This window comes from Microtus oregoni, unplaced genomic scaffold (assembly GCF_018167655.1).
Source record: "Microtus oregoni isolate MIOR12 unplaced genomic scaffold, Mior012 000022F_ref0000154, whole genome shotgun sequence".
NCBI classification, from domain to species: Eukaryota; Metazoa; Chordata; class Mammalia; order Rodentia; family Cricetidae; genus Microtus; species Microtus oregoni.
Genome location: NW_024543081.1, coordinates 20768708 through 20795571, shown reverse-complemented (window position 1 = coordinate 20795571; position 26864 = coordinate 20768708). Strand labels below are relative to the sequence as shown.

General features: G+C 45.3%; 1 protein-coding gene across 1 annotated transcript in view; it reads right to left on the bottom strand.

Moving 5' to 3' along the window:
- Col22a1 (collagen type XXII alpha 1 chain) overlaps positions 1-26864 on the bottom strand; it is a 210689-nt gene that overhangs the window by 72191 nt on the left and 111634 nt on the right. Inside the window, exons 36-42 of the mRNA XM_041672342.1 lie at positions 26632-26685; positions 24319-24423; positions 23329-23373; positions 15433-15510; positions 4908-4943; positions 2976-3029; positions 1830-1874 (exon numbers count right to left, since the gene is read on the bottom strand). Coding sequence (XP_041528276.1) covers positions 1830-1874; positions 2976-3029; positions 4908-4943; positions 15433-15510; positions 23329-23373; positions 24319-24423; positions 26632-26685 — 417 coding nt within the window. The remainder of the gene's footprint in view (positions 1-1829; positions 1875-2975; positions 3030-4907; positions 4944-15432; positions 15511-23328; positions 23374-24318; positions 24424-26631; positions 26686-26864) is intronic.

The following is a 26864-nucleotide window of genomic DNA, read 5'->3' as shown; positions in this document are numbered from 1 at the left end:
GCACTGATATCTTACACAGGCCCTTTGAGTGTATTGGCCATTATTTACAGAGTGACAGAGAACAAGGGATGAATACGGTCACCAGCAAGGCTTTCTGATGACATCACCAAGGGTCTTGTTCCTCTCCCTTATCTGAGGAAAGTCATTTTGGCTTTGTGTGGACATGGTAATCTTAGGGCATGGGACCCCCCCCCCCCGAGATGCACAGCAGGGTGTCACAGATACCTTTCATGAGTTGACCACTTGCAGATTAGGCCCAATGACATTTGGAACCACATGGTGGCATGTGTTAGGCCAGAGGATACGCAATCTATACCCACCAAGCGTCTCCTTACTTCTGGCCAGCTTCTGTTGCTGGGAACACTGATTAGAACTTATGGAAAAGTCACAGTGCCAGCGACTGACACGGAGATGCAGATGTTAGGCCTAGCCTGAAGGTGAGACAGCTCGATAGGCCACTCACTAGAGAGATCCATGAGAGATGGGGCCAGTCGGATAAAGACAGTGAGACACAACTGCCTACACTGTTTGCTATACTCTGCTAGTTTATCTTTGCAGGGTGATGTCCAGGACTGGCATGTGGTGGACATGATTTAAACATTATTCAATGCCTCCAGCCTGAGTCTCTCTCTTCTACCTGCTTCACTGTGGCCTTGCCCTTTGATGATGGCACAGATTGCAAACAACTTCTCTGGCTGCTATTCCGCTGAGTCCATGGAGGGAAAGAGATATCTCCACAGTGTGCAATGGGACGCATACCCAGCCCTCTGGAAGTCTTCAGTGATAGGTGTCACAGCCTCCGAGAAAGAACAAGACCCCACTCTGGCTCTCTGCTGTGGCCACCAGCTCTAACAAGATAAGGAGGATTGTATGTACCTTGGGCACTTGTCTGAAACCTGGCCATGCTTGTAAAAAGGATGAGCAACCCTTCAGCCCATCATGAGATGAAGTTTCTGTCACAGTGAACAACTTGATTCCAGCAGCAGACTGTGGGGTAAGTCTTGAGGCCTGAGATACCTGTCTGATATCCACTTTCTCTTGGACCCTGGTTAGCATCTTCTAATGGTCTGTCTCCTCCAACAGCTGCCTCTCTCACCCCCAGACCTAATCAGCCTCACAAGTCCTTCCCATGAGGGTCAACAGATGACCTGTTCACCTAGCTAAATCTTTGCTTCTCTGCCACTGCCAATTCAGGGGGTGTTCCAGAAGATGAGGGTATGGTACCTCAGAGACACTGGTTAGACCTCCAATTTGCTTGTTCTCAAGCTAAGGACCTGTCGACTTCTCCTTGAACTTTTAGGGAGTCTCCCATTTTCATGTGAAAGAAAATAATAATTTAGACAGCTCCTAGCTGTCTAAACAGTGCCAATAGGCAACCCAGGCAAATGGGCAAGGAACAGGAAATGGGCAAGGAACAGGAAATTGGACAGGAAATAAGCAAGCTTCTGCCCTAGTTCCACATTCTGTCTTCTGTCTTGTTTCATTATATCTCAGGGCTAGCCTGCCTGCTAGCCCATAGCTGAATTGACAAAGGCATTGTCAGGGGCTTGGAAGGCAAGAAGATGCCCACCTGTCTCAGGCCAGGTTTTCTGGCAGTGGCTTCGAACGCAGAGCCAGGATCCCACCATTCTAGCCAGCACCTAGCTGTGCACACACGCCTCCCACCATGGCTTATCCCTGCTCGCGCTGCAACCAGAATCCCAGAATCACTTCCCTCTGCCCATTTGTCCCTTGTTAAAGCCTCTTGGACTGTCTCAATTGCTCTTTATTTCTCGCTGGCACCCTGACTGATATAGTCAGCATTTATCCAGACCCGACAGGTAACATACTGGTTTTCCAGGAGGCCCTCTTTCTCCTGGATTTCCTGGTGCACCCTAGGAGAGAAAAGAAAGCCATCACTATGGTGATAATCTCTATCTACTCTATACAGCCCTCCATCAAACTGTGTCTCTGCCAACTGTGACTTAGCTAAGGAGGAATTCACCCAGCTCTGAAAATGGGCCCTGGTTGACCTTCCAAATGACAGTAGTAAGTGTATAGGGCAAAGTAAGGCTTTCTGTAAGTCCCATCCAGAACCCCAGACTAAAACCTCCTTGTGCACATTCACACACAAACCTGTCTTACACTTTTATTCCAAATATAAGGACTAGGGGTGAGGAGCTTTGAGAGAAAATGTTTTCATTGATGACTGGCTATAAGAATGTGAGAATGACAGGGGAGCGGTTAAAAATGGATGTTGGGGAACAAGGCCTAGAGGGGTTTTCTTTTCTGATTCAGAATCCAAGGAAGGGAAGAAGATTGGATTGTCCCTGGATAATGGAGACTAAATGGGGACTAAAGGGGCACAAGCAAGGGAAGGAGATAAGCGAGTGAGTACCACTGCTGACTGGGGCCATGCATCTTTGTCCTATAAAAACTCATAGCTGCCATTTGTTCATCGTGCCAGTGAGTGCAAACTGAACAGCTCTGGTGCCAGGCATGCTACTGAGTATCAGGGACCTAAAGATGCTGAAGACTCAGGCGGTTCAGAGCTAGTCTGATCAAAGGCCAAGAGATGAATACTTTTGACTGTTGTCATTGTCATAAAAGAGTTTTGTCCCAAGGGTCCTCAGCTGAGTCTCTGTAATTCCTTTGAGGAGAGGAGGCCAGAACAGGACCAGGAAGTTGTTCATGGAAGAATCAGGACATATTTCATAAGACAGTGAGCAAGAAATAAGAGACAGTGTGTGGAGACCCGGGAGTATCCAGCGTTCTGATAACATGATACAAAGGCTTAAGAAAGAAAATCAATAGTATGCAAAGAGCCACAATTGACAGAAAATAAAATAAATAAGCATCCTGGGGCTTCACAGAAATCCTTGACTGAGCGAGGATTTGGTGCTAGCCATGTGGACAAGGGAGGCCAGGAGATGGGAAGTGAGCTCACAGGGGAGACTCTAATCACTCTCTAAGCCCATGGCTTTTCTCTTACTTACATCCTGGCCAGCTGGTCCCTGGGGGCCGGGGAATCCCGGTAAACCTCGAGATCCCTGGTGAAACAGAAAAAAAGACAGGCTCTGACTGGGAGAAGACAGGATTCACCTTTGTCTGACAATCGTTGGTTATGACTACACAAATGACCTGCTGTGGGGAGCCACAGTTGGTGTGAACTGTCAACAGAACCTAAAATCACCTCAGAGATGGGGCTCTGGACATGCCTGTGCAGATTATCACAATTATGCTAAGTGATGAGGGAAGACCGGCTTAAGTTTGGTCAGGAAATCCTGGGCTGTAGAAAATGATGGTGAACATAGCACTAGCTTGCGTTCACATCTGTCTCCTGGCTGTGAATGAGGTGTGAGCAGCTGCTTCCTGCTTCTTCTGCTTTGACTTCCCTGCTACAACAGACTGCACCTTGAACAGAGCTAAGGTCAGTTCTTTTCTTCCTGAGGTGCTTCCGTCAGCAGCACAGACAGACATTCAATAATAATGCATGTGTCAAAGGCACCCCGATCACACCCTAATGCATAGGACGTGCTTGGTGGACATCCGTGCTCCGTGTGCAGACACAACACTCAGAGAAACCCTCCCTGGGAGTCTGACATGATCCCTGGGCATTGGTCCCGTGCTAGAGTGGATGGCACAACTTCTGTGAAGAACCAGGTCTGGGTACCTGTCCAGAACGCACCTCCTGTGCACCTTGATGACAGCCAGCCCCTTGAGCTTCTCATTGGTTATACAAGTTTCTTGGCACAAGGCCCAGCAAAAAGTTTGGCTTGTGCATGACACTGATCACTTTCTGTAAGTCCACTCTCTCTCTGTTGACATTTCTTGGCAACAGCAGAAAGCGGCACAGGCAATGGATCTCATCCCCTTAAATTTACAAGGGGAAAACCCAGCTCTTCTCAGGGCATTGGCTGAACTCACACTACCTGCTCTGAGGAGGATCCCTTGCCTCCTGTGGAGTCTTTGTGGACTTCACCTCAGACCCACCCTTCATCCGGAGTCCCGCCTTCCTCGGCTTTATTTAGCATAATTTGCTTTGAAATCTCATGGTCATGAACCTCAATTGCTCTGGGCCTCTGTTTCTTCATCTAGCAAAATAGGACCAAGACTCACTGTCCTCCTTAACCAGAAACCATGAATGAAACATTGCTTTAAAATATGTGCACATGGGCTGGAGAGATGGCTCAGAGGTTAAGAGCATTGCCTGCTCTTCCAAAGGTCCTGAGTTCAATTCCCAGCAACCACATGGTGGCTCACGGCCATCTGTGATGGGGTCTGGTGCCCTCTTCTGGCCTGAAGGCATACACACAGACAGAATATTGTATACATAATAAATAAATAAATATTTAAAAAATAAAATAAAATATGTGCACAGAGCCAAAGGCTGGGTATCAGCCCAGTTGTTGACACGCAACTCCTTTGCTCACGAGGTGACTTAAGAGTAGAAGACACACCAGCCAACATTCAGTTAGTGCTTGAAAGCGGCAAAGAACAATTGTGGCTGTTTCTGAGAACAAAGGCACCCTGGCAGCTCTTCTGGTGCGTTAGCATAAAATCAGCCCAGCGAACTCTCACAATGGCTCATAGGTATTGCTGCCTCCATCTTACAAATCAAGAGAAACTCTCTCATATGTTCTTGGCTCTGTGTCTGGGTAAAGCCAGAATTAAAAACAGTTCAGGCTATTTGATTAAATTCCCTAAACTGGGGCTCTACTTACATAGTGGAGAGATGCTAAGAGGTGTGTCCAAATATGAAACAGTTGCGCTGAATTAAATGATCTCACCACTCCCTTTCTCCCCATATGTCCCACAAGTCTATGCTCGTATTTTGGAGAGTCTGCCTAGTGTGAAGCATTTCTAGTAACTTTTGATTGTCTCTAATTTAGAAGTGTTGACAGTCCTCCCTTTAAAGCATACTATACCGGGGGTCCTTTGTCTCCTGGTCGTCCAGAAGGGCCCTAAGAAAGGAACAAACAGATTAGCAAATAAAATAGGAAGGCTCATTTCAACATTTCAACATGCTGTGGGCATTATTTAAGAACAAAAACAAAACAGGGCCTCATGGAGCCAAGGCTGGCCTCAAGAACTACGTAGGTAAGGAAAACCTTTAACACTTGATCATTTTGCCTCTACTTCCCAAGTTCTGGGCCTAGAGACATGCACCACCAACCTGTTTTGTAAAGTTCATTGCTAAGCCAAATTTCATCTATTTTTCCTTGAACAAGTGCTACCCAGCACCCACTGTTAGTCCCACATAGCTCCTCAGTCCTGTCCCACCACTTCCCCATACCTCTGGTGTGCTCAGGGTTTCCCACCTTACACACCCTTGGAGAGGCACTGGTTCTTCCTGCCTGGGCCAGAATTTAATTTATCAATGAGCAGCTCTCGGTTTCCCAGGAACAGATCAGCCTGTGTCCTGAGCCTCGGCTAGCAGACTGGTGTTTCCGAATAGAAGGCTAACATGCCTTGGTGTCTGGACTCATATTTCGGAAGGCCTTGCACAGTGGAGTTAGTCGTGCCTCTGTCCCAAGATCAACATGCCCTGCATCTTGCTGGATGTAGCAACTCCCAGAACATGGTTAAGTATTCGCAAGATGGAGAAGAGCTTCCACACAAAGGCCATTGTCCCTGTAATGTGAAGATGTGTCCAGAGCCCCTATCGTTTATGTACCTGAGCAGCCTGACAGTCAAAGAGCTTCGTTTCCAGTGCACTGTGGAGCACCAAGGTAAGCAGATATCCAAAGACACACTAGAGAGGCAGAGCCCCGAGGACAGTAGGTCTGTGTGTGGGGGGGGGGGGGGGGTAGTTCTTGGAGTTTTGCAGGGCAGGAAATGAGGACAAGGGCTCTTTAGATCAATATGTTTGAAACACACAGCAAACAAAGACAAATAAACAACAACGACAATTCAGACATTCAACGGATCATTTAAAAAAAAAACAAACATTTATCTGATTTTTTTTTTTTATGGAGGAAGTATCACAGGCTTTGTGTGGCAGGGTCTCTACCACAACACTGCAGGCTGCTATTGAGTAGAGCATGAGCAAATGATTCCCACAGACACAGCGCTTTTACACTCTTTCTGCGGACACTGTAAACTGGGCTATGATCATCCGAGAGCAAGCAATTTTCTAGGCAGAGGTATTCCAGCTAATAAATGCCGCTGGAATGTGAACAGCATCATTTAACCACTGATAAGTTCTTACCCATTTCTCAAACTTTCACAGCACTCGGTAATGACTGAATCCTTATCCACACACAAGGAAGACTAGCTAAAGACATTCAGAGCTGTGCAAAGGAGGGAACTTTCCACATTTGTTCTCTATGCCAGAAGCACCAGAATGCCCCCCTAACACATACACACACACACACACACACACACACACACACACACATGCACACACACGCACACACACACGCACACACACACGCACATACCACATCACATGCACACACACTACACATCACAAATATGCCACATACACATGCATGCATACACACACACACACACACACACACAGTCTCACGTTAGCCCCAGCAGGATGCCTGCATGCTGCACACCTCTACCATCCCTTGGATACAGAGAAGCTGAAGTTGAAATGCAGTAAGTAATAAGCTGACGTCAAACAAGCAGGTGAAACTACGGGCTCAGAGTTGCCCCTGCTGTATTGGCTCAGAGACCACTAATTTTGCTATTATAATGTATCATGAACCTGAATTTTGTTCACCTCAGGTAGTTTGCAATAGGGCTGCAATATATTATTTAAAGAACTGTAACGAAAGTATGCTTGCCTTTGGCATGAGGAATGCCGCCATTCCATTTTTATTGTCACTCCTTGTTTTAGAATTAAGTTCTAACTTTAAAACATTTAACTTGCTCATCAAGCCAGGTTCCAAATTACTTTCTTATGCTCCTTGATGGAAGGACTTTGCATTCAAAGTTGTCCATTTCAAATCTTAGCTTTATCAAATATTAGTTGTTTGATTTTAAGAAATTCTTTATTTTTTATTTTGTTTTTTGAGACAGAGTTTCTCTGTAGTTTTGAAGCCTGTCCTGGAACTAGCTCTTGTAGACCAGGCTGGCGAACTCACAGTGATCTGCCTGCCTTTGCCTCCTGAGTGCTGGGATTAAAGGTGTGCACCGCCATCACCCAGCTTAATTTTAAGAAAATCCTTTTAACTCTCTGAATTTTTTTTTCCAATTACAATACAAAACTAGATGATCATTTTTCCTTGTGTTCTTAAAAATAAAAGAAAATACAGAGTAAAAAAGCCACCTCATGTCTATACCATAAAAAGCATCCCACAGCTACTCTATGTACTTTCCAAGGTTTTCTGGGCAGTGAAGGAAAGTTAACACAGAAACCCATAACTGGCAAAAGTTCAGAGAATAAAGCAGAATGCTCAGCCATAAACGGGACACCTATGCCGTACCCCTCTCCTCAAGACTCAAGGACCATCACAGAAGAGGGGGATGAAAGAGAGTAAGGGCCAGGGTCAGGGAAGACCAGACCAAAACAATGTCTTCTGGACATGCCAGGACCACTGTGCTCCTGAGCTGACAGCAGCCGTGGTTGCCTGCATTATATTGAGCCAGTGAACACTCCAACATGGAGGGAGTAGAAGGCCACACCCTCCCAACTGAAGAACCATGGACAGTTGGTGGCTTCTGAGAGAGAGAAAGTCAGTATTTTTCAAGGATGTGGCTCATGGGAGATCAATTATACTCTAATGGAGAGTTCCACACCTGAGTATATGCGTAGCACAACTGGACTCAGTAGACTATTTCAAATCCACGTATCTGGGAGGAGTAAGAGGGAGGAGTAGGAGATGAATAGGATCAAAATACAATGTATACAAATATTGAATTTTTAGAAAATAAACTAAAATATTTTAAGGGCCATAGAAGGGGACTGAATAATCATTTCCTTCCTAGTTCTGAAGTCTAGCATCTTTTTTTAAGACAGGGTACTTTCTTGTGGCCTGAGTGTGCAATGGTCCCAGGAGTGTACATGTCTCGACAATTGGTCCTGAGATGATGATGCCATCTGGGCAAGATCTGATAGATACATTAGTGAGGTGGAGCCTACCTGGAGGAAGAGGGTAGTTGCTGTAAGAATCCAAGGGTTATAGCCTGGGATTGATCCCCACCTAAACTAAAGTCCCTAGTTGTTGGAAAAGCACAAGCAGGTATCTCCTGCTCCTGCTGCTTCAGCTGTGAGCCGACCCCACAGCCATGCATAAACAGCCATGATGGATTGTATCTCCCAAATGGTGAGCCTGGAAAAAAAATCATTTTTCCTTTGGCATTGTCTTGGTTGGTCACAGTGATTAGAAGGGCAACTCACACATAATGAGCGTGTTCAAAAGTCACCTTAGCTAACTCACACAAATATGACAAACCTAGACCCCTACACCACAGACAGCAAAGGAGTTACCAAAGATAGCTAGGCTTGTATCAAAGGACTCAGGGTCAACTTGCACAGCTACGCTCTTTGGGGAATAAGCTAAAGCAATTTGAGGGCCAAAAAGATATATGAAAACACAAAATGCATTTAATCTTTGAGTTTGAGCATTCTTTAAAAAATATTCAAGCAAGTCTAATGAGTACTCTCTGTGGAGACATTTAGTGACAGCATTCCATGAGGGACACCCAGCGTTTCCATTCGCACTGGGTATATGAGCTCTGCAGATGGGCTGTAGAGGAGAGAACTTGCCGCTACAGAGAAATGGTCTAGCTAATAAAGACAGAAGAATCAAGTGACAGAACTGCCATCGCACCAATTTGCAGCCCTTCATGTACTAATTGATAGGGCTTTGGACATCAAAAGGTGTGAACATCACAGAAAAAAAAAGAACCACCAGACATCCTAGGTGCCTCCTGATGTGCAACAGGCCATCTGTGAAGTCCTGCCAAAAACATCAAACCTGAGTCTGATCAAACCTCTGGACTGGGTACTGACTAATGAGAGCCACAGGGGTGGTGGCTTCTGCTAAACTGTCTTATTAGCGAATCCTGTTAGCAAGCCGAAAACAAGCCCCATGGAACAAAATAAGAATAATCCCAACTTTCTCTATAAACAAGTAACAGAATGAAAAGGGGGAGGGACTCTACAAATCAGCCAGAGATCTCTTTTTAAAGATTGAGCAATTGCTATTGGTTCGGCTGGCTCTTGTGAGACAAGCAAGAGAGACGTGGCGGCAGCATACTTGGCGCTCCGTTTTCCATGTGTGGTGATGGAGCTCTACTAAACATTTTTAAAGTTCTTATTTATCATAAATACAGTCTAAAAATATGTAGGGGATAAAAGTATGTATTCCTGGTCATGATTCAAAGCGAGAGAATCAAGAGGACAAGAAAAGGCAAACAGGAATGTGGAGGCCAAGAAATGCAGGTTCCGGAGGGGGGCGGACCTTGGACTTTCCACAGGCAGGGAACTCTGACTGCTCTTTGGACTGGAGAGGGAGGGGGAGAGGAGTTTGGGGGGAGGGGGAGAAGGGTGGAAGGAGGGGGAGGGAAATGGGAGGCTGGGAGGAGGCGGATACTTTTTTTCCCCTTTTCTCAATTAAAAAAAAAAAAAGAAATGCAGGTTCATTCACCATTGTCTGACCACTGAGAGCCTAACAGGCATAATTGCACCTCCTAACTCAGGAGGTGACTGCCTTCCTTTCTGAAGTTAAGATAGCTCGGTGCCATCCTGACTGGTGGTCAGGATATGCAAATATGCTTCTGCTCCTTTCTTTTTTAACTATGAGATCACCTGGGGAAGGGAGGTCTTCAAAGTACTGACTCAGTACTTTGGACTGGAAAAGATATATACAGAGAAAAAAGGTGGAGTCAGGAGAAGCCATGTAGCCCCTCTAGAAACAGGCACCAGAAAGAACTTTATCCAGTAAGCCATACCCATGTGGCTATACACAGATTAAGAGAAATGGGTTAAATTAAGATGTAAGAGTTAGCTAGTAAGAATCTAGAGCTAATAGGCCAAGCAGTGATTTAAATGATATAGTTTCTGAGTGATTAGTCCGGGAGTCTGGGCAGCCTGGAATGAACAAGTAGCTCCCACACACACAACAGACTGGCATGCCAACGTGTGCCAACTAAATCCACATAAAACCTGAGAGGACTTGGAAAGGAATTCTAGACAAAGTTTAGTCACATTTTTTTTTTTTTATCAGATGGGCTCTGCTTGCTGGTGGCATGCTACATGCAGCTCCTTTAAGAGAGGTGTTCTTGGTTCAGGGGTAGCAAAAAAAAAAAAAAAGTGTAGTTTCCAAACAATGACTTCCTGGTCCATGCTAAAAGCACAAACTCTAGGTCTTTCAGGAGGCTGAGCATTTAAATGGGGTTTGTGAACACAGTGCTACAACTTGCTTAATGGCAACATAGACCTTCTGTAACCTGACACTGGATCTGGGGCAGAGACAATGACTCTCAGAAGCAATAAACATATTTCCACCATGTTGAAGTGGGCAGGGCAAGCAGGCAGGGCCATGTTGGCCCTAAGAAGCAGTCCTGATCAGAAAATAATTACAGATATACAATAAGACAGATTCAGACATAAAAGTCCTCTAAATGAGACACAGTGTGTTTTTAAAAATGTACATAGGCTTGGGAGAGAGAAGAAAAGAGTATAGAGAATTATAAAAAGAAGTATATTTAAAAAAAAACAAATCCTTTAAAGAGACAGAGTACAGACAGTCATAGGTTAAAGGAGTAAAGATTACTTGTAAAAAAAGTAATAGAGTAAGAAAAATAAGCCACATAAAGATGGAATATATACAAAGATTCTAGATTATGTATATTATTGTATTTTCTTTGAATGTTTTTACTGAGAAGGAACTAAGTACAGAGAGAAATTTTGTTGTATGGGCTGCTAAGATAAATCAACCCATATATTTTAAAGGTATCATAATTCTGAAATTTGGGTATAAGGATTTGTGACTTTGGAAAAGAGGTTCTTCTTTTGTTTCCATGGAAGATGAGAATCTGTGGATTTCTTCCAGACGAATGTGGTTTGATGGACCATGACCCCCCTGAAAGGCCACAGTGAACTCCCACAAAAAGTACTTTGTCCAACAAAAAGCAGAAAGCAGCTTGGAGAGAACTATGCCCAAATTCCCAAATATTGTTTATAAATGTTTGTTTACATTTTTAAAGGGGGATATGATATAGATATGAATACTTTGCATTTGTATGGATCTTGGTCTATTAATACAAATTTTAGGTCAATTTTGTTATATGTATATTTATGCTCTTGATTAAGGTATTGTGTTTGTGCAGCTCATTTAAAAATGTAATGTAAAATTAAGAAATATAGATTAGTAGATAACCATCTATAATAGTCAAGCTTGTAGTCATGTTAGTTAGGTTTTCTAGATATATAGAGAAGTATTTCAGTTAGATAGGTATTATTCAAATCTTTCAGAAACCTTCATAATACGGCATTTAAAATATTTTAATAACTTAGGACTTTTCATGACAATGAGACACATCTGCTCCTGACAGCACCAATTACTTCAAGAGGAAGATGGGCATTAAAGAGGCTCCTTATGAAGTTTGTTAGTCATTTGGGCAAGAAACTGCTCTTGGCTGAACTTCCTGATGCTATGCTGTAGGAACTGGACATGCAAGATCCACATAAAAATGACTGCTGAAGTTGCTTAAAGAAAGTGAGACTGTCCTTCTGTGTTTCAGCTTCATGAAAGAGTCTGACAGCCATTTTGCAGTACAAAGGAGAAAGTGACTGAAAAACTGCCAATACAGGCAGAACTGTCTTTGAAATTCCTTGCTTCATGGAAAAGTCTGCTGGATACTATGGGCCAGTAGGCCGAAGATGGATGGCTCATCAGTACAGAAGAACTTGGGATGACTGTCTAGGCAGCAAGATGCCTCTGTCAATTCTAGAGTTTTAGAAGTTGCTTACAGTGCACTTCCTGTTAACTTAGGTATTATATTATATCCTAAGGATATATATTATAACCTTCTGGAGTCTTTGAGTTATGATAAAAGATAAAATAGATACAAATATTGTAACTGTAATTCTTCCTTGATAATTCTTGTTATATGTAATTTTACTATGTTATAGTTAAAGCCTTTCTTTTCATTTAAACAGAAAAAAAGAAATGGTGTGGGAGATCCTTCTGTATATGTGTTGCTTTTATTGGTTAATAAATAAAGAAATTGGCTTTTGGCCAATGGCTTAACAGATTATAGCTAGACTGGAAAAGGTACATACAGAAAAAGAAGGTGGAGTCAGGAGAAGCCATGTAGCCCTGCCAGAGACAGACGCCAGGTGGAACGATATACAGATGTAAGAGGTAGCCAACAAGAAGCTAAAGCTAACAGGCCAAGCAGTGATTTAAATGATACCGTTTCTGAGTGATTATTTTGGGAGTCTGGGCAAATGGGAATGAACAAGTGGCTCCTTAAAACAATACCTAACCTAATTCTCTCTTTCTAAAACTAAAGGGTATCAAATCAGACAGATAAGATATATAAATGGAGAAAGCATTGGGATGGCTACATAAGTCAAGTCCAGGCGCAATGACGGACATGAAAGCACATGAGAAGCACTGAAGGCCATACATATGAAGTGGACACATCCCCTCTGTCCTGCTAGAAGAGACACTGAGACATCTGCTTTCAGAGTGCTGAGTGTTCAAAGCCAGCTCCCCATATCCTCCATTTGCCTTCATGGGAATGGCTTCCTATCTTTAGGTTTGCTTCCACGTGCATGGGCAAGCAGGGACGGTCTGGTAGGCCGTTGGAAGGATTACATGAGAACAAAGGAGGAAGACCTCACCTGAGGCTTCTGTTCAAACTGCCAGCCAGAGGCAGGTGATGGTGGATAACATGATTCTAATTCTCACATTTCAGAGGCTGCTCGCTCTATGACTTTTATATTATTACCAGAAACTAGAGGAATGCACAGAACACACTTGTGTGGTGCATTCAAAATGCTTCCTTGCCTGAAATCAGTTGACTCTGGTCCTCCTGACACTCTTAAAACTATCAAGCATATGTAAGGATGCCCCAGTGTGTGTGCACTGAGCTTCTTCACTGGTCAAGGCATCCTACAGCTAACTGCCAGAATCTGAAGGCGCTGAAGTACTAAAGAGGAATCCGATGACATCACACAAGCAAAGGTAGAGGCTAGACATCATTGTCAAGAGTGTCACAGCCACATTGTCCCAGTTACCCTGACAGCGCTGCTGAAATTGATGAGACTTGGTCGGGTAGTTGCTGATACAGGGAAACTGATGGCTGGAATAAGAAAGAGTCTGTCTTGGGTTATGTGGCTCTCAGTGAGCGCCTTGTGCTTACCAAGTTCCTGGTATCCAAGAGCACTTTGATCTCCCCAAAGCCTGAATGAGGTCATGATATAGCTCTTAAATCTTCCCAAAGGAAGATCAGAAACAACGTGAAGATGAAAGGAGGATTTTGTTTGTGAAGACCCTATAGCAAGAAGTTAAAAGCTCAGGCAGCTGCACCGCCTTACTGCCTCTTGTCTGCTGATGGAGCAAGGGTCAACAAACCAGCTCCTGGCTCTCTTACAGAGGGTAGCAAAGCCTTGAAGAACAAGCTCTGGATGGGGCAAGAGGCAGAGAGCAACCTACAACAGAATCTACTCCATGTTTTTGTCCACGGCTTCTTTAGCAAGAGGGACATGTGGGGCTCAAGCCCAAGGTCTGACTGATGGTTCCTGGGGGCAGCTCACTAGCTATGGTATTGGTACTTCAACACTCCAGCTCCCTTGGTCTTTTTGCAGGAGTCTCTGGGAGTGTACCATGTAGTCACCCTGCAGTCAGTAAAGACTCCGTCGCCCACAGTACCCACCTGCTCGAGAACAAACTCTGCCTTGGTTCTCTTTCTATCTCTGACTTACTTTGTCACCATCTAAGAGTAGATTTCTGAGATCATTTCTCAGATAAACTCATGCTTTGGAGGCCTACCTTAACTCTGAAGGAGAACCCATCTCCTCTAAGCACGTAAACACGCAAGCAACACTACCTGCATCCAGCAGGTTGTATTTACAAACACACACACACACACACACACACACACACACACACAAATAGTAAAGAGGTCCTGAATATGCTAAGGTGTGGGAGATGGACACAGGAGGAGTTGGGTGGAGGAGATGATATGAATACAGAACTCTATATGAAATTCTCCATAAAATAATGAAAAGAATGATACTGAGATCTTTTTGGTTGTGGTCTGCATTTCTCAAATGTGGACAAAGCAGAGACAAGGAAGGCCATGTGCTGTTTTGTTCTGTTTAGCAGGGGTGAAGTTAGGCTGGACACATGGCTTACAATAATAATTATAAGTGGGTAGTTGAGCTATTCTTAGGCATAGCTAAGTATTTGAGTTTCTCTCAAGTAATAGTAAGACATGGCTGACTGTCAAGAAAAAAGATGCGTTTGAAGCTGAATCAATATCCTGCCTTTAGCAAAGAAGAGAGCAGATGGAAGAAGAGAAAGCCTCAGATTGAAAGTTGTCCTTAAGTTCTGAAAACTACCATTCAGTGACAGGGAGAAGAAAAGACAATTCTTTGATGGTGAAAAGACACAAAACATGATTCCAATCTCAACAACAGAAATCTAGTTCTTCACCAAAAACAAGTCTAAACTTCAACATCATGTATCTACAGACAAAGCGTGCCTTCCACAGGGGATGCCTGGCTGAGGACAGAGAGAGTGAACCTCCATTGACTGAGAACATGGAGGAGCCTGGATAACTCAGAGACAGCAGAGCTACAAGCTCTGTGGGTCTTACACTGGGTGAAACGACAACAGCAGTAACTACCTGCACAATGCTGGCCACTTCAACACCACATCACGGAAAAGGGGAGGACTAAAAAGGCCCCACCCAACCCTGAGGAGCTACAGACGCTTGCTGGGGAAAGAAGTCATACCCCTCAGTGGTAGTCCCTTGTATAGTTTCCTTGTTCAAGTAAATAAGCCCACAGCTGTGTTCACACAGGCGACCCTAATTAAATTCAGTCTTGCAATAAGCAAGAGCCATGGAAATAGGACAACTTGGTGGGAAGAAGGGCTTCAGTAGAAGGAGGAAGGAAACGAAGGTAATGGTGACCCAAGCACATGTACTTAATATGCATGTAATGGAATTATGAAGAACAAACACAAAACTGGTGAGATTTGTTGATTTGTTGCACTTTTTGTGACTCATACTCCAGGCATTGTTCCAAAAGCTGTATTCTTCTTATTCCCATTAGAAGCACGACAAGTTTTGCACCAACTGCAGCCATGTATACAAACACTGCATTCAATGGACCCAAGGATGCAGAGCCTGCTGCCACATCAGCTGAAACAGGACTGTCTCTACAGGAACCTACGCTGCAGACTCCCAAGGGAGCCAGCAGGAATCTGCAGTGTGAGTGTAACCTGAGAATAAGGACATTAGCTGAACAACACTCACGGGTGGACCAGCAACCCCAATGCCTGGGTCGCCACGGCTGCCGGGAGAGCCAGGGATCCCAGGTGTTCCTCGGTCACCCTAGGGAGATAGAAAGAGAAGATGAACAGGTTAGTGCTGACAAGATCAGGAAGAATGTACAGGAATAATTATGCTTCCCACAGAATCCTGACCGCTGCTCCATCAGCTCCTCACCCACCTCCATCCTTCATGCTCCATTCCATGATGCAGTAAAGGAGCCAGTCCTCCCTCCTGGTCTAGCATTACATGAACCAGAGCCCAATGATTATGGACACATACCTCTCAAAGTAGCCCCAATTTCAACATGACCCCAACTGTGATTAGAAAACTAAGTATACTCCCCAAGCGCAGACCACCTAGCTATGGTGCTTCCCCCATGCTCGCCATACCCTCATCCTAAGCAGAGATGCACCCACATTTTCAACTCAGACCCCACATCATCAGAAAATAAACACATCAATATTTCAAAACCTTCCCAGTACCTATACTTCATGAGTAGTTCTTCCAGGGTTGGGAGAAGGAGCCTCAAAGATAACTCAAGTAAGAGCAAAGCTTCCAGCAATGTGGTTAAAAGGATGGATTTGGGTACTGGAAGTTCAACTTTAAATTGTGGCTTCGGCACTCATGAACTGCTGACTTGTGACAAGTGTCCTGAGCATGTGTCCTCACCTACCAGAGTGGCACACAGGAACAGCTGAGTCAGCCTGGTAGCATGCTGCTTAAAAGGGCTAAGCACAAAGAGAACGCACTGTGGCCCTGCCACTCAGTCCGCACAAGCCAACTGCTGCTTTTGCTGCTGTTCTTGCCGTGTGACATGTGTGACATTCCGAACTTGATGGGAGAAGAAAGGAGTAAAAGATTGCTGTTTCCCGTAGAAGGAAGCAGAGGTTCCAGTTACTGGTGTTTTAATTTCCTCAGCGGCAGACAAAGAAGCATCTCTGACCAAGGCTGGCTCTGCGTGGGCAGCAATCCTAATTGGTGCTGACACAGGCTTTTCCAGTCTTGGATCGCCACACTTTGCACAAATGTTCAGATTTGGGATACCTAGTTGCTAATGAGTTTGTTCGCTGTGCCTCCCCAACACTACAGGCAACATCAGGGATGCGATATGCCTAGGTCTGTTTCTCCCAACCCAAATTCAACCAACACGGTAGTATTACATAAGGGATTGCTCTATCCCTCCAGTCTGACAAAGCAGTGGCAGGTGTTCTTGCTCAGACCACTTAATATCCCTGGGAGAAGTCAGCCAGCCCAGAAAAGAGCCAAAGGGACTACAATCAGAAAGCTGACTCTAAGAAATATTATTAACATACATGCTTTTAAGCATCTAAAATAGATAATAAATAAGCTATATTTTTGCCCATAATGGCTACACCTGCTTCTCAGTGTTTCCGGAGCCTTGTGTGTCAGAGGGTAGTATGGATGTCTCTTCTAGAGCTGATATCCACGTCCACCTATTCCTAGCACATTGAGTCTCTGCACTAACAACTGCCCACAGTATTGAAAGCATCTCTGAAAACAGCTGGCAGGGCGCCCATCCCCGGTGCAGAGCCCCGCTTGCACATCCATACAGGAAGCCAAAGTTGCCTCCAGTGGGTTATTTTTCTTTCCAAAAAAACAAAAAACAAAACAACAACATGAAGTTAGGAGGGAGATGTATGGGAAGGCCAAAGAAATCTGGAGAGGGGTAAGTGGGAGGATGACTATGATCGAGATAAATTGTGTACATGTATGAAATTTTCAAAGATGAATCAATAAGAGACATTATTCAAAGATAAAGAAGAAAAGCCATGCTGCTGAAGTGATTTGCTTTTCCTGCTCCCGTGATGACGACAGTTAGATCTTCAGCCAGCCAACACTCATTGCGTGTCGGCTGTAAGCCGAGATCTAGGCTCTAATCCCCACTTGCAATTCGGTCACGATGCCTGCTTACTGTCAGTATTTAATGCTAAGTCCTGAAGTGGAGTATCAGTCATGAAGATGGGAAGAATGAAACTTACAAAGTTTTTACAAAAAAAAAAAGTAAAAACCCAAACCTAAATCCCTTACTAAGCCTCCTTAATACCTGCTATTTCCCTTCCTTGTCCTCTCAAGCCCAACCTAGCTATGCCACCAGCTGTTGGTGATCCCCGAGAAACAGATCAGCCATTGTCCCACCCGCAACTATTCTACTAGATCTTTCCTAATTTCCCTTCAAATTCCTACTTAGTGCATTCCATTTCTTTATATTGATGTAGTATGACTAGGTCTTGAAAGTATAACATGCTTTGAATCTAGAAAATCTGAGTAAGAAGTACAAGAAAGGGGGACAAGGAAATTAATTTTTTTAAAAAAAAGGCAAACCTGACCTATCCTGACCCATGGCTCATCTGCCAACGGCTTTTTACAAGAGTGGAGATTCAGGTAGGAATATCTCAGGCACTCAGTTGAGTGCTGCTTGGTCTGGCCCCAGGATAATGTCAGGCCCCTACTGTAACCCTAGGAAGGCCTCATGGTGTCTCTACACCTTAAGACTTTCATCAATAAAATATTATGATTCTACCAAGATCCTCTGCATCTTCTGGGCAATCATCTCAAAGGGAAGTGACTACGAAGTTGAAAGACACACCAAGTACTCCAGTTATAGTGTGACCATTTTACTGAAAGTTAGCAGAAAGAAAAATCAGATGGACACATATAAAGTCAAATGAAACCATTCCTTCTGAACCTTGGGTTTACTTTGAAGTGACTGACGCAGACTTTCCTGCTGTGGCTATCCTCTTCTCCCTTCCCAATGCCACATTCCATGTACATCAGGAACCCTGACCCTCCAATGACAAGTCACACTATGAATCTGTGTTCCTCCGCACTGATGTTTATACCCCCTTTGTAATGGTCTGGATAAGAAATGCCCTACACTGGCTCATGCGTTGGAACATTTGGTCCCCAGCTGGTGGCACTGTTTGGGAAGGTCACAGAAACTTGAGGAAGTGCAGTGCTCCTGGAGGGAGTACTTCATTAGGGTGGGAATGAGGTTGAGGTTCTAAAGATGGTCTCCACTTCCTGTTTTTACTCTCTCCCCACTCCTCTCCCCTTACCCTCTGCTTCCTGCTTCTTGCATATGGATATAGTCTCATCTCTTTACTTCCAGCTGGGTTTATACCCCAACCTCTCTTTCCTTGAGCCTATTGTGATGCTTCCTCTGTATGGTTAAAACCTTGTCAGGCTGACCACACACTCTGGATGCTGTGCCTTCCCGATAATGAACTCAACCCGCTCTGCAGCTGCATGTCAAAATAAAGTCCATCTTCCGTGACTTGCTTTTTGTAGTATTATTCTGCCACATCAGTAGCAAAGTAACAGATACACCCCTGCTTCCTGTACATGCCATTGCCTCTGAGAGCATGCTTAAATTTGTATGACCCAAGCTCCCAAAAACACTGACCCAGACACTGGCTTGGTCCAGTCATTCCCATTCCACAGAGTGTCTGAGCCTGTTAGAGCCTGTTTAGCTATATGCATACATCTCCATTAATCTTCACACTGTCACACATTATCCACGTGTCCATCTCACCTCTGGCTTTTCTGTAAACTGCATGAAAGTAGACTCCATATTCATATGCCTATTCAATAAAATCTGCCACCATATATCTCAAATATAGCTTAGATATCTATGTAATCTATGCACCAAGTGTCTGCCATAAACCAGATATTGGCTATAATGCCCTCTGCCTGGATGTGAGAACAAGCAATCTTCATCAGCTGAATTCTGCCTTCCCCAAAATAAGCTTCTCTCCTATACCCCAGAGGATAGACCATGCTTAGCATATTCTGACCCAACTTAGCAGCAGCAAGTCCATGATTGATTTTTCTGCACAATGGCCAGGTCTGGCCCCATCTGTGCCTATAGCCTACTGTGAAGCTAAAAATTCCCTCAAGAAACCACTTCCCAGCTTAATGGAAGGACACTTTCAGAAAATTGCCCCCAAAGGACACAAAAATTAACCTAGCATTCTGTCACCGAGAGCAAGAGGACCAGGAGGTAAGAGGGAGCAGAGCCCAAGAGCTAGCATCTGGGACCTACACTCCAGAGAGGAATATGTGAATAAGTTTGGGGTTCTGCAAAAAGATAGAAGTTATCGAACAACGGCTATGTGACATAAGATCATTTCTCCCCCAAGGAGCCCTTTTAGTGTCAAATATTCTTTACCTCTTCAAACAGGAAAGTAACAGTCTCAGAAAGCTAAAGCCATTTGCTTTCTACCTTGAGACAGTTGAGCTGGAATTCACAGTAGGTTCCCTATAAAGTCCAAACATGCTCACTTTGCAGGAAGCAAGCGTTCCTCACTGAGCTGCCTGTATTACCACCAACCGGGACGCACTGAGATGTGCTGAAGGAAACTTCTAGATCGCTTCCTCCATTAATACCAAGACATATGCCTTCTCCATACCTGGGACAGGGCTGAAGATCTCTCTCCACCTCTCTCCTTCCCTTCTCCCTTGCATCCCCTCCTCTGCGATCCCCCTGAGCAATCCATTGGAATCCAAATAAAGATGTCCTTGAATTTCAACTTACTTTCTAAATGCCTTCAAAGTGGGAACCTTTATTCCTCAAACACAGTACCTTACACATTTGTACATCAACGGTGTGATGAGTGGACATTTAAGGGGAAATGGTTGGTGCAGGGACAGCATGACTTAGCCTGAGCCCCTAGGGTGTTGAAAATGCTCAGGAGTCTGAGCCCACCTTCTACAGTGGCTGATGCTTTCACTGGTTCCCACAGGACTTCTCCATCAGTGTGTGCATAGATCAGATACAGGCTACCTAGCTCAACAACATCACAGCAGTGCAGCAGGAAAGCTGGAATCACAGGATACTGATGCATTTTTTTTTGCACAGACATTAGTGGCAAGCCCTACACTAGGGAACTATTTCTTATGGATATGGTAACATAACCTCCTCCCACCCACCCCCTACTCTTCCTGGAAGAAAGAAAGCAATGTATTTTACGGCTCTATTGTTAAGATCCTAAGATACAACTGCAGAATAAAAGGAATGAAGTGCCTCCTACTGTTAGATAAAGGTTATATGTGATTGTGGTAGAAAATGAGTCAAGTCAAGCCATTTACTTCTTGGCCACTTCTGGTATCTTTCCAAAAGATTACCATTGTCCTCTGGGGCCTGAAGGTCCTTCTTAGGAGGGAAGGGTCAGAATGCTTGGGCACTGAAGGAGAATCGGGACAGGACTCACCAATGACAGAGAGACTCCCTTAGACAGTGCTGACATTGCCCCAGAAAATACGCAGATGACATACATTTACTCCTACCATATAGATAATTCCCCCATTTAGGGAAATGCTTGATCATAGGTAATGCAATCAAATGACCATACTGCAAGCAAATTAGTCTACTACAGTCTCGACTCCTGAAGGTTTAGGATAGTTACAGAGATAACCTGCTTGATTAGGAGGAAAGTATGAAGCTGAGACCTATGTTTTGCTACTGTTAATATCTATGGAACCTCAACACCTCGAACTTCCTTATGCTAGAAATTAGTTTGATGAACTTTTCACACATAACTTTAAATTCAATTTACTCTGTAGGCTTTTTGTTTGCTTCTTTGTTTGTTTTTTGCTGAGATCCCAAAAGTTGTGAAATCAAAGGAAAAAAATGGTAATGGTCTCCTATCAGGAGGTGGTCTCTAGGGCTGGGAATAAAACTGCCAGCCACTGCAGCGTATATGAAAGCTTAAGATACCATCTGGGATTGGAGGCAGTGTGTTCAGAAAGTACTAGCTGGCGACTCGGGGAACAACAAAACCATGAATATGAATATGTTCTCCATGGTTTTAGGGTGTTTTTTTTTTCTTTGAGAGAGACCCTTACTCTGTAGCCCAGGGTAGTCTGGACTCAACCTAATGACCCAGTCTAGCCTTAGACCCCAAATTCTCCTAATCCTATCTCTGCCTCTTAAGTTCTCGCATTACAGGCATGTACCACCACTCCTAGCAAGAAGTTCCTTTTAAAGAAACCATTTTTATAAATAGGCACAAGTGGTAAGAAGTGATTTTGCAATAGCATCTTTATGTAATTTAAATATGCATATCCCATTAAAGCCAAATATCCGAGCATCCCATCCTAACATCAGCGAGTATGACACTGGCCCACATCCTCTCAAGTCCATGTATCTGAGTTGGTGTCATAATTCTCACTGTGTGTGGGTATACCTATAGTTAAATTTGCTGCACCCCGTGCCTCAGTGTCCCCTCCGTGTTCAACCCTCTTGCCAAGGCCTACAGCAGCACTTCCTTCATCCCACACCAGCTGCCACACACAGTTTTAAAGGAGGACAAGGGCCTCACTCTCCAAAAAGCCACTCACAACCAAACCAGGTTAAGAGCCTCTCTGTGTTGTCCTGCCCTCCATCAGCTGCAGCACTCTGGAGAGCAGGCCTACAACCCACCTGGGCAGCACAGTAGAGCCGACCCTGTTGGTAGGGGCAGGTGAGCCAGCCTCAAAGGCGTGAGCGTGGGAGAGCTCTCCCCACTACTTGTCCGTTATGAGGCAGCATGGGTGAGGGAGAGAAGGTCCCACCCCCTTACAGGTTGCAGGGCTCAGGAAAGAGGCCCTGCACTTGGCCTTAGCTGCACAGTAGAGTTGACCCTGCTGACAGGGGTGTGGGTGAACCGGAGGGTGAGATTGAAGGATATGACCCCACTCCTCATCTGCCACATGGTGGTAGGGGCAAGGAAGAGAACCACCCTCAACCCTGCTCCTGGCTGACTGTGGCAGTTGGAGAGCTGGCCCCGAGGTCGTTAGTGTGGAAGAGCTATCCATGGCCCTCAGCAGCTCCAGTAAGGATATATGGACAAAAAGGATATATGGTGTGCCACATTACAGCATGCATGATGAAATTTTCTTTCTTTATTTTTTTATTCTCTTAAATTTTGTTTTACTGAGGGGAAGGAGAGGTTGCAAGAGCAAAGGGTGGATATGAAGGGATGAGGAGATGAGTGGGATCAAGAGATATGATGTGAAAGACACAAAGAATAAAAAGAAAAAAAGAGCCTCTCTGAACTACTCGGGCCTCACACCCCCTCTCCAACACCTGCCTGCTTCTGCAGTTTATACATCCGTATATTCCCCGAGCCATGAGCTCGCAGAGGCCCAGGAATGTCCTACAGTCCACCCTATACATGTGCCACAGTAGAAATAATAAGGCACTGGTCATCCAGGCAAGCTTGAAAAATGAATGAAGGATCCATACAGAAAGACCTTGGGGCAATCCCCTGCTTGCTCAGGGCATATTGTCTTTGTAGGCCCATGGTTGCTGATGAATTGAGGGAGAGTTTGGCTGGTATTCGTCCATTTCCTTCTTCCTCTTTGGTGCCCAACTAGGTGACATTCTCTGGCTTTCCTTTGTCATGAATGTCACTAGAATTTAGTGGGTGCACACAGGAACCGATTTCCAGCGCTGGCCCATAAAACTCTCCCTGCAGCTTCTCCCCTCCCTCCCCCTCCCCACCATTTAGGTCATGGCTTGGGGAAAGAAAACAGTGTTGGGATACTGCTGGGCTGTTTAGACCAGCACCCCCTTCCCCTACCCCCCAAACACACACCAGACACCTAGACTCCTATTAGAATTATGTTAAAGTTTGGGGATCATCTACTACCCAAATTTCACCAGTAACAAGAGAAGACTTGGACCGTGGCTTGGCCAGGTAAAAGCCAGCAGTGTCTTTTAATTAGCCTTATGAAGCCCTGCTGTGGACATCACTTCGAGTCTCAGAATGAGAAATGTGGGGATGGCTGAGGTGACCAGAGATGCATATAATTAGAAGGCCCCTACCCTCCAAGTGCCATACGTACCATCTCCAATTTGCTGGGACAAGCACTTACCTTGGTTCCTAAGGGGCCAGGTAACCCAGGTGGTCCACGGAGTCCCTGTTGAAATGAACACCAAGGACCCATGAGAGAGGAAGCCCTCACCACATACCAGGCTGCCTGCCCTCTGCTGGAGCAGGAGTAGAAGAACAGCTACAAAGGGGACTGTCACTGCAGGGTGAGGACACTCAGTCATAGGGCCTGGGTATGATTTCTGACTGCCGCTTCCTGCCCCGGGTGGACGAAAACAAGCCCCTCTATCCCTTAGTGTGGTTTTTCTCTTCCGATCTTCATGCTAAGGGCTCCCAAAAGCCAGGATGACCTGACCCCATGACCCCAAAGCTTAATCTCCTTCTTCTTTATTGCTTCTACTTTATAGCACAGGGGAGGGGCTTCCGTTTCCAGCTAATGAGCGTGGCCTAAAAGGCACTCATGAACACACTTGAAATCCAGGTCTATTTTTGGCTAGAGGAGCCCAGCACGAATGGAGAAACTCTTCTTTGTGCGTGTGTGTGTGTGTGTGTGTGTGTGTGTGTGTGTGCGCGCGCGCGTGCTATGACCGCTGGATAATTTGAAACTCATTTATATGACTGGCTTCCCCCTGGATCCAGAGCAAGCAACCAGAGCTCCATGTGCGCCTGGCTGCTGCCACACAGGCCCATCTGTGGTTTCACTTCCAAGGCTCCAGCTTCCTGTGGTCAACCACTGGCTGAGAGGATTAAGTAATAGATTTCAGCAATAATTCACAAAGTTAGTAAAAACTGGCATGGAAGTACCGTGTTATGTGTGTTTTTACTTGATTATTATTAAGCATGCCGGTTGACAGGACTGCATCCCCGGGTCAGGGGACATCCCGAGCCTTACAGCTCCCCTTCCCACCCAGGTCCACTTCGTCAGCTCTGGCTACTCACTTGCTACAATGAGTCTTTGCTTGGCTCTTTCCCTGCTCCTCCCACTCCCAACTAGCCTGGCTTCCCAATGCTCAGAGCACTGCCTGTCACTTACCGGCTCCCCGTCCTTCCCTTTTCCAGGTGACCCAGGGAGGCCAGGAGCACCGGGATCACCCCGTGGACCAGCTGGCCCCGGACTGCCTTCCTCCCCTGTTGCTCCCTGAGGAGAAAAGAGAACCTTGATTGGCATCAGCAGAGCACAGAACTCAGCTTAGCAATGGCAAGTCAGCCTGAGTCTGCGTGGAGGCTTCAGAGCTGCCTGGAGAACTTTTAAAAGACGTGTCCCTCTGGGACATCAGAAGACAGACTGCTCAATAGGCTGTCAAAAGTTGAACTCTGCTTCCCCGCACAGCCCCATCCGCATTTATGTGCTAAAGTACTTTACTGGGCAGAGCCTCCGCCAAGTTTCATGTAGCCTGTGCCTAATCCCTTCTGCAAGCAGGTGATGGAGGGGGTCTCTTCAAGCCTAGAGAGCAGGATCATCTTTATCAGCTCCCCAGGCCAGACACAGAACATGCTAAAGAGTACACTATGATTTCAGGAATTTTGGCGTTTTGCCTAAGTCTGGACCCTTCCAGCACCAGGCCTGACTCAACAACCTTTATGCTTTATGTTGTTTCTGATCAGTCAAGAAGTGTTTGGCTCCCCCTAGAGGTCAAATAGGTCAACAGCACACAGGAAATACAATTAAGATTTATCCATTTTTAAGTTAGGTGTTCTCTTATTTCTGCAACTTAAGGTGTTTTTTTTTTTTAAGTACCAGCAAGGTATTATGGTAAACATTTATAATTCCAGCACTTGGTAATTAGAGGCAGGGAGAAAGGGAGAATTACTGCAAGTTGTACACCAGCCTGGTTGACACAGAAAGTTCCAGGCATCCGTGGACTACATAGGGAGACCCTGTTCCAAAATCCAACACACACACACACACACACACACACACAGAAATTGTACCCGCACCACCAGGGCTTATTATTAAGGTTGTGATCAATAGACCACAAATCAAAGATATTTTCTACAGTTTGCTCTTTCCTCGAGAATATTTTTTCTTCCTGAAATTTTTATTTTAAAACCAAATCTTTTGCTAAAATAAAAAGTACACTCACTCTTGTTAAACTTTCAGCAAAAAAAAAACAAAAACAAAAAATAAGATAATAAAAAAAAACAATCATGTCTTTAACAGTCTCCAGGAGAAACATCTAGAAGGGATCAATTTGATGGACTTGGAGAAGCTCTCTCCTTTAATCCTGGCACTCGGGAGTCTGAGGCAAGGGGACCACCATGGGTTAGAGGCTAGCCCGAGCTAGAGAGTGACTTCGAGCCTAGCGTGAGCCACAGAGTGAGCCTCTATCTAGAATACAAGCCATGTTTGGGCAACTGTGTAGACTTCGGTAGATGGGCCATCTGGAGAAAGGACACCTTATGTGTAAAGGGAACAAGACACACCATCATGTTCTTGTCACACGTCCTCTCTTAAGGCCATGCCCCTAGCCCCAGTCCTTCGAGTGATGTCCATAAGCTTGGCCCCCATGTTTCTACTACCCTCATTTGACAGCCGAGCAAACTGAAACGTAACGCAGTGAGAATGCCATTTGCTAGTGATGGTTCCTCAGCCTTGGTCCTGCTGACACCGAGGATGGCTGAATCGTGCATGTTGAGAGGGTTGAGGACAGACAGCATCCTTCACTGTGCTCTGTGATAGTTAAGACAGAATCCTGTTCTGTGTAGACTATGCCGGCTGCACCCCTCCCCCTGGTGGGAGGACAACCGAAAGTCCGGAGGAGGTGAGACTGCCCCTACTGATAATCACTGTTGTCACCCTCGTTTAGAGTCACACAACCAGGACACTGAACCAGCCGTTAGTGAATCTAAAACTCTCTATCTCCCTTGGGTACTGATGCGCACTGTGGGTTTCCCAAGCTCTAACTCAAGCATCGCTAAGACATGAGCACCTTCCTGAAGCCTATGGTCATGTCAGATCAACGAGCAGCAGGATGGCAGAGGGTGCCTTGCTCCTCCCAGACCTGGAGGCAATTTCCGATGATAGGAAGCAGGACCTTGTTTCCTTCTTCTAAGACACAAAACACTTTCCCAGGCTTGGGAGGGTTCCCTGGCAACCACGGTGCTCAGTGAATGTGGGATGTCCAGTGCGGCTGCTCACCAGCTATGAGATAAAGGACATACAATGTCCCTCGGAGCTCAGTTGTAAGGGGGACACTACTCTGACCCCAGGACGAGCTGTGACAGTGAGATGTCCCATTCCTTCCCCCACCCCACCTTGTCTCTCTCACACAGGCCCTCTTGTGCCTGGGCCCCAGGTCAGCCCTGAGCAGCGTGAGCACCTTTCTGCAATCTGCATGGCTCTTACCTTCTCCCCACGCGCCCCGTCTTTCCCAGGGGCACCTCTGAGGCCAGGGGGACCCTGGAAAAAGGAAGGTGTTCACATGGTCAGTTTTTAAAGGACATTAGCCCCTGGGGTATGTCACCAGGCCCCTTTCACTTCTGCTCATGATTCCCATCCTGTCTTAAACGCACTAATGCCCAGCTCCTTGCCTGAGTCTGGCTGTGGACCTTGTACATCAAAACTTTGAGAATAGATAT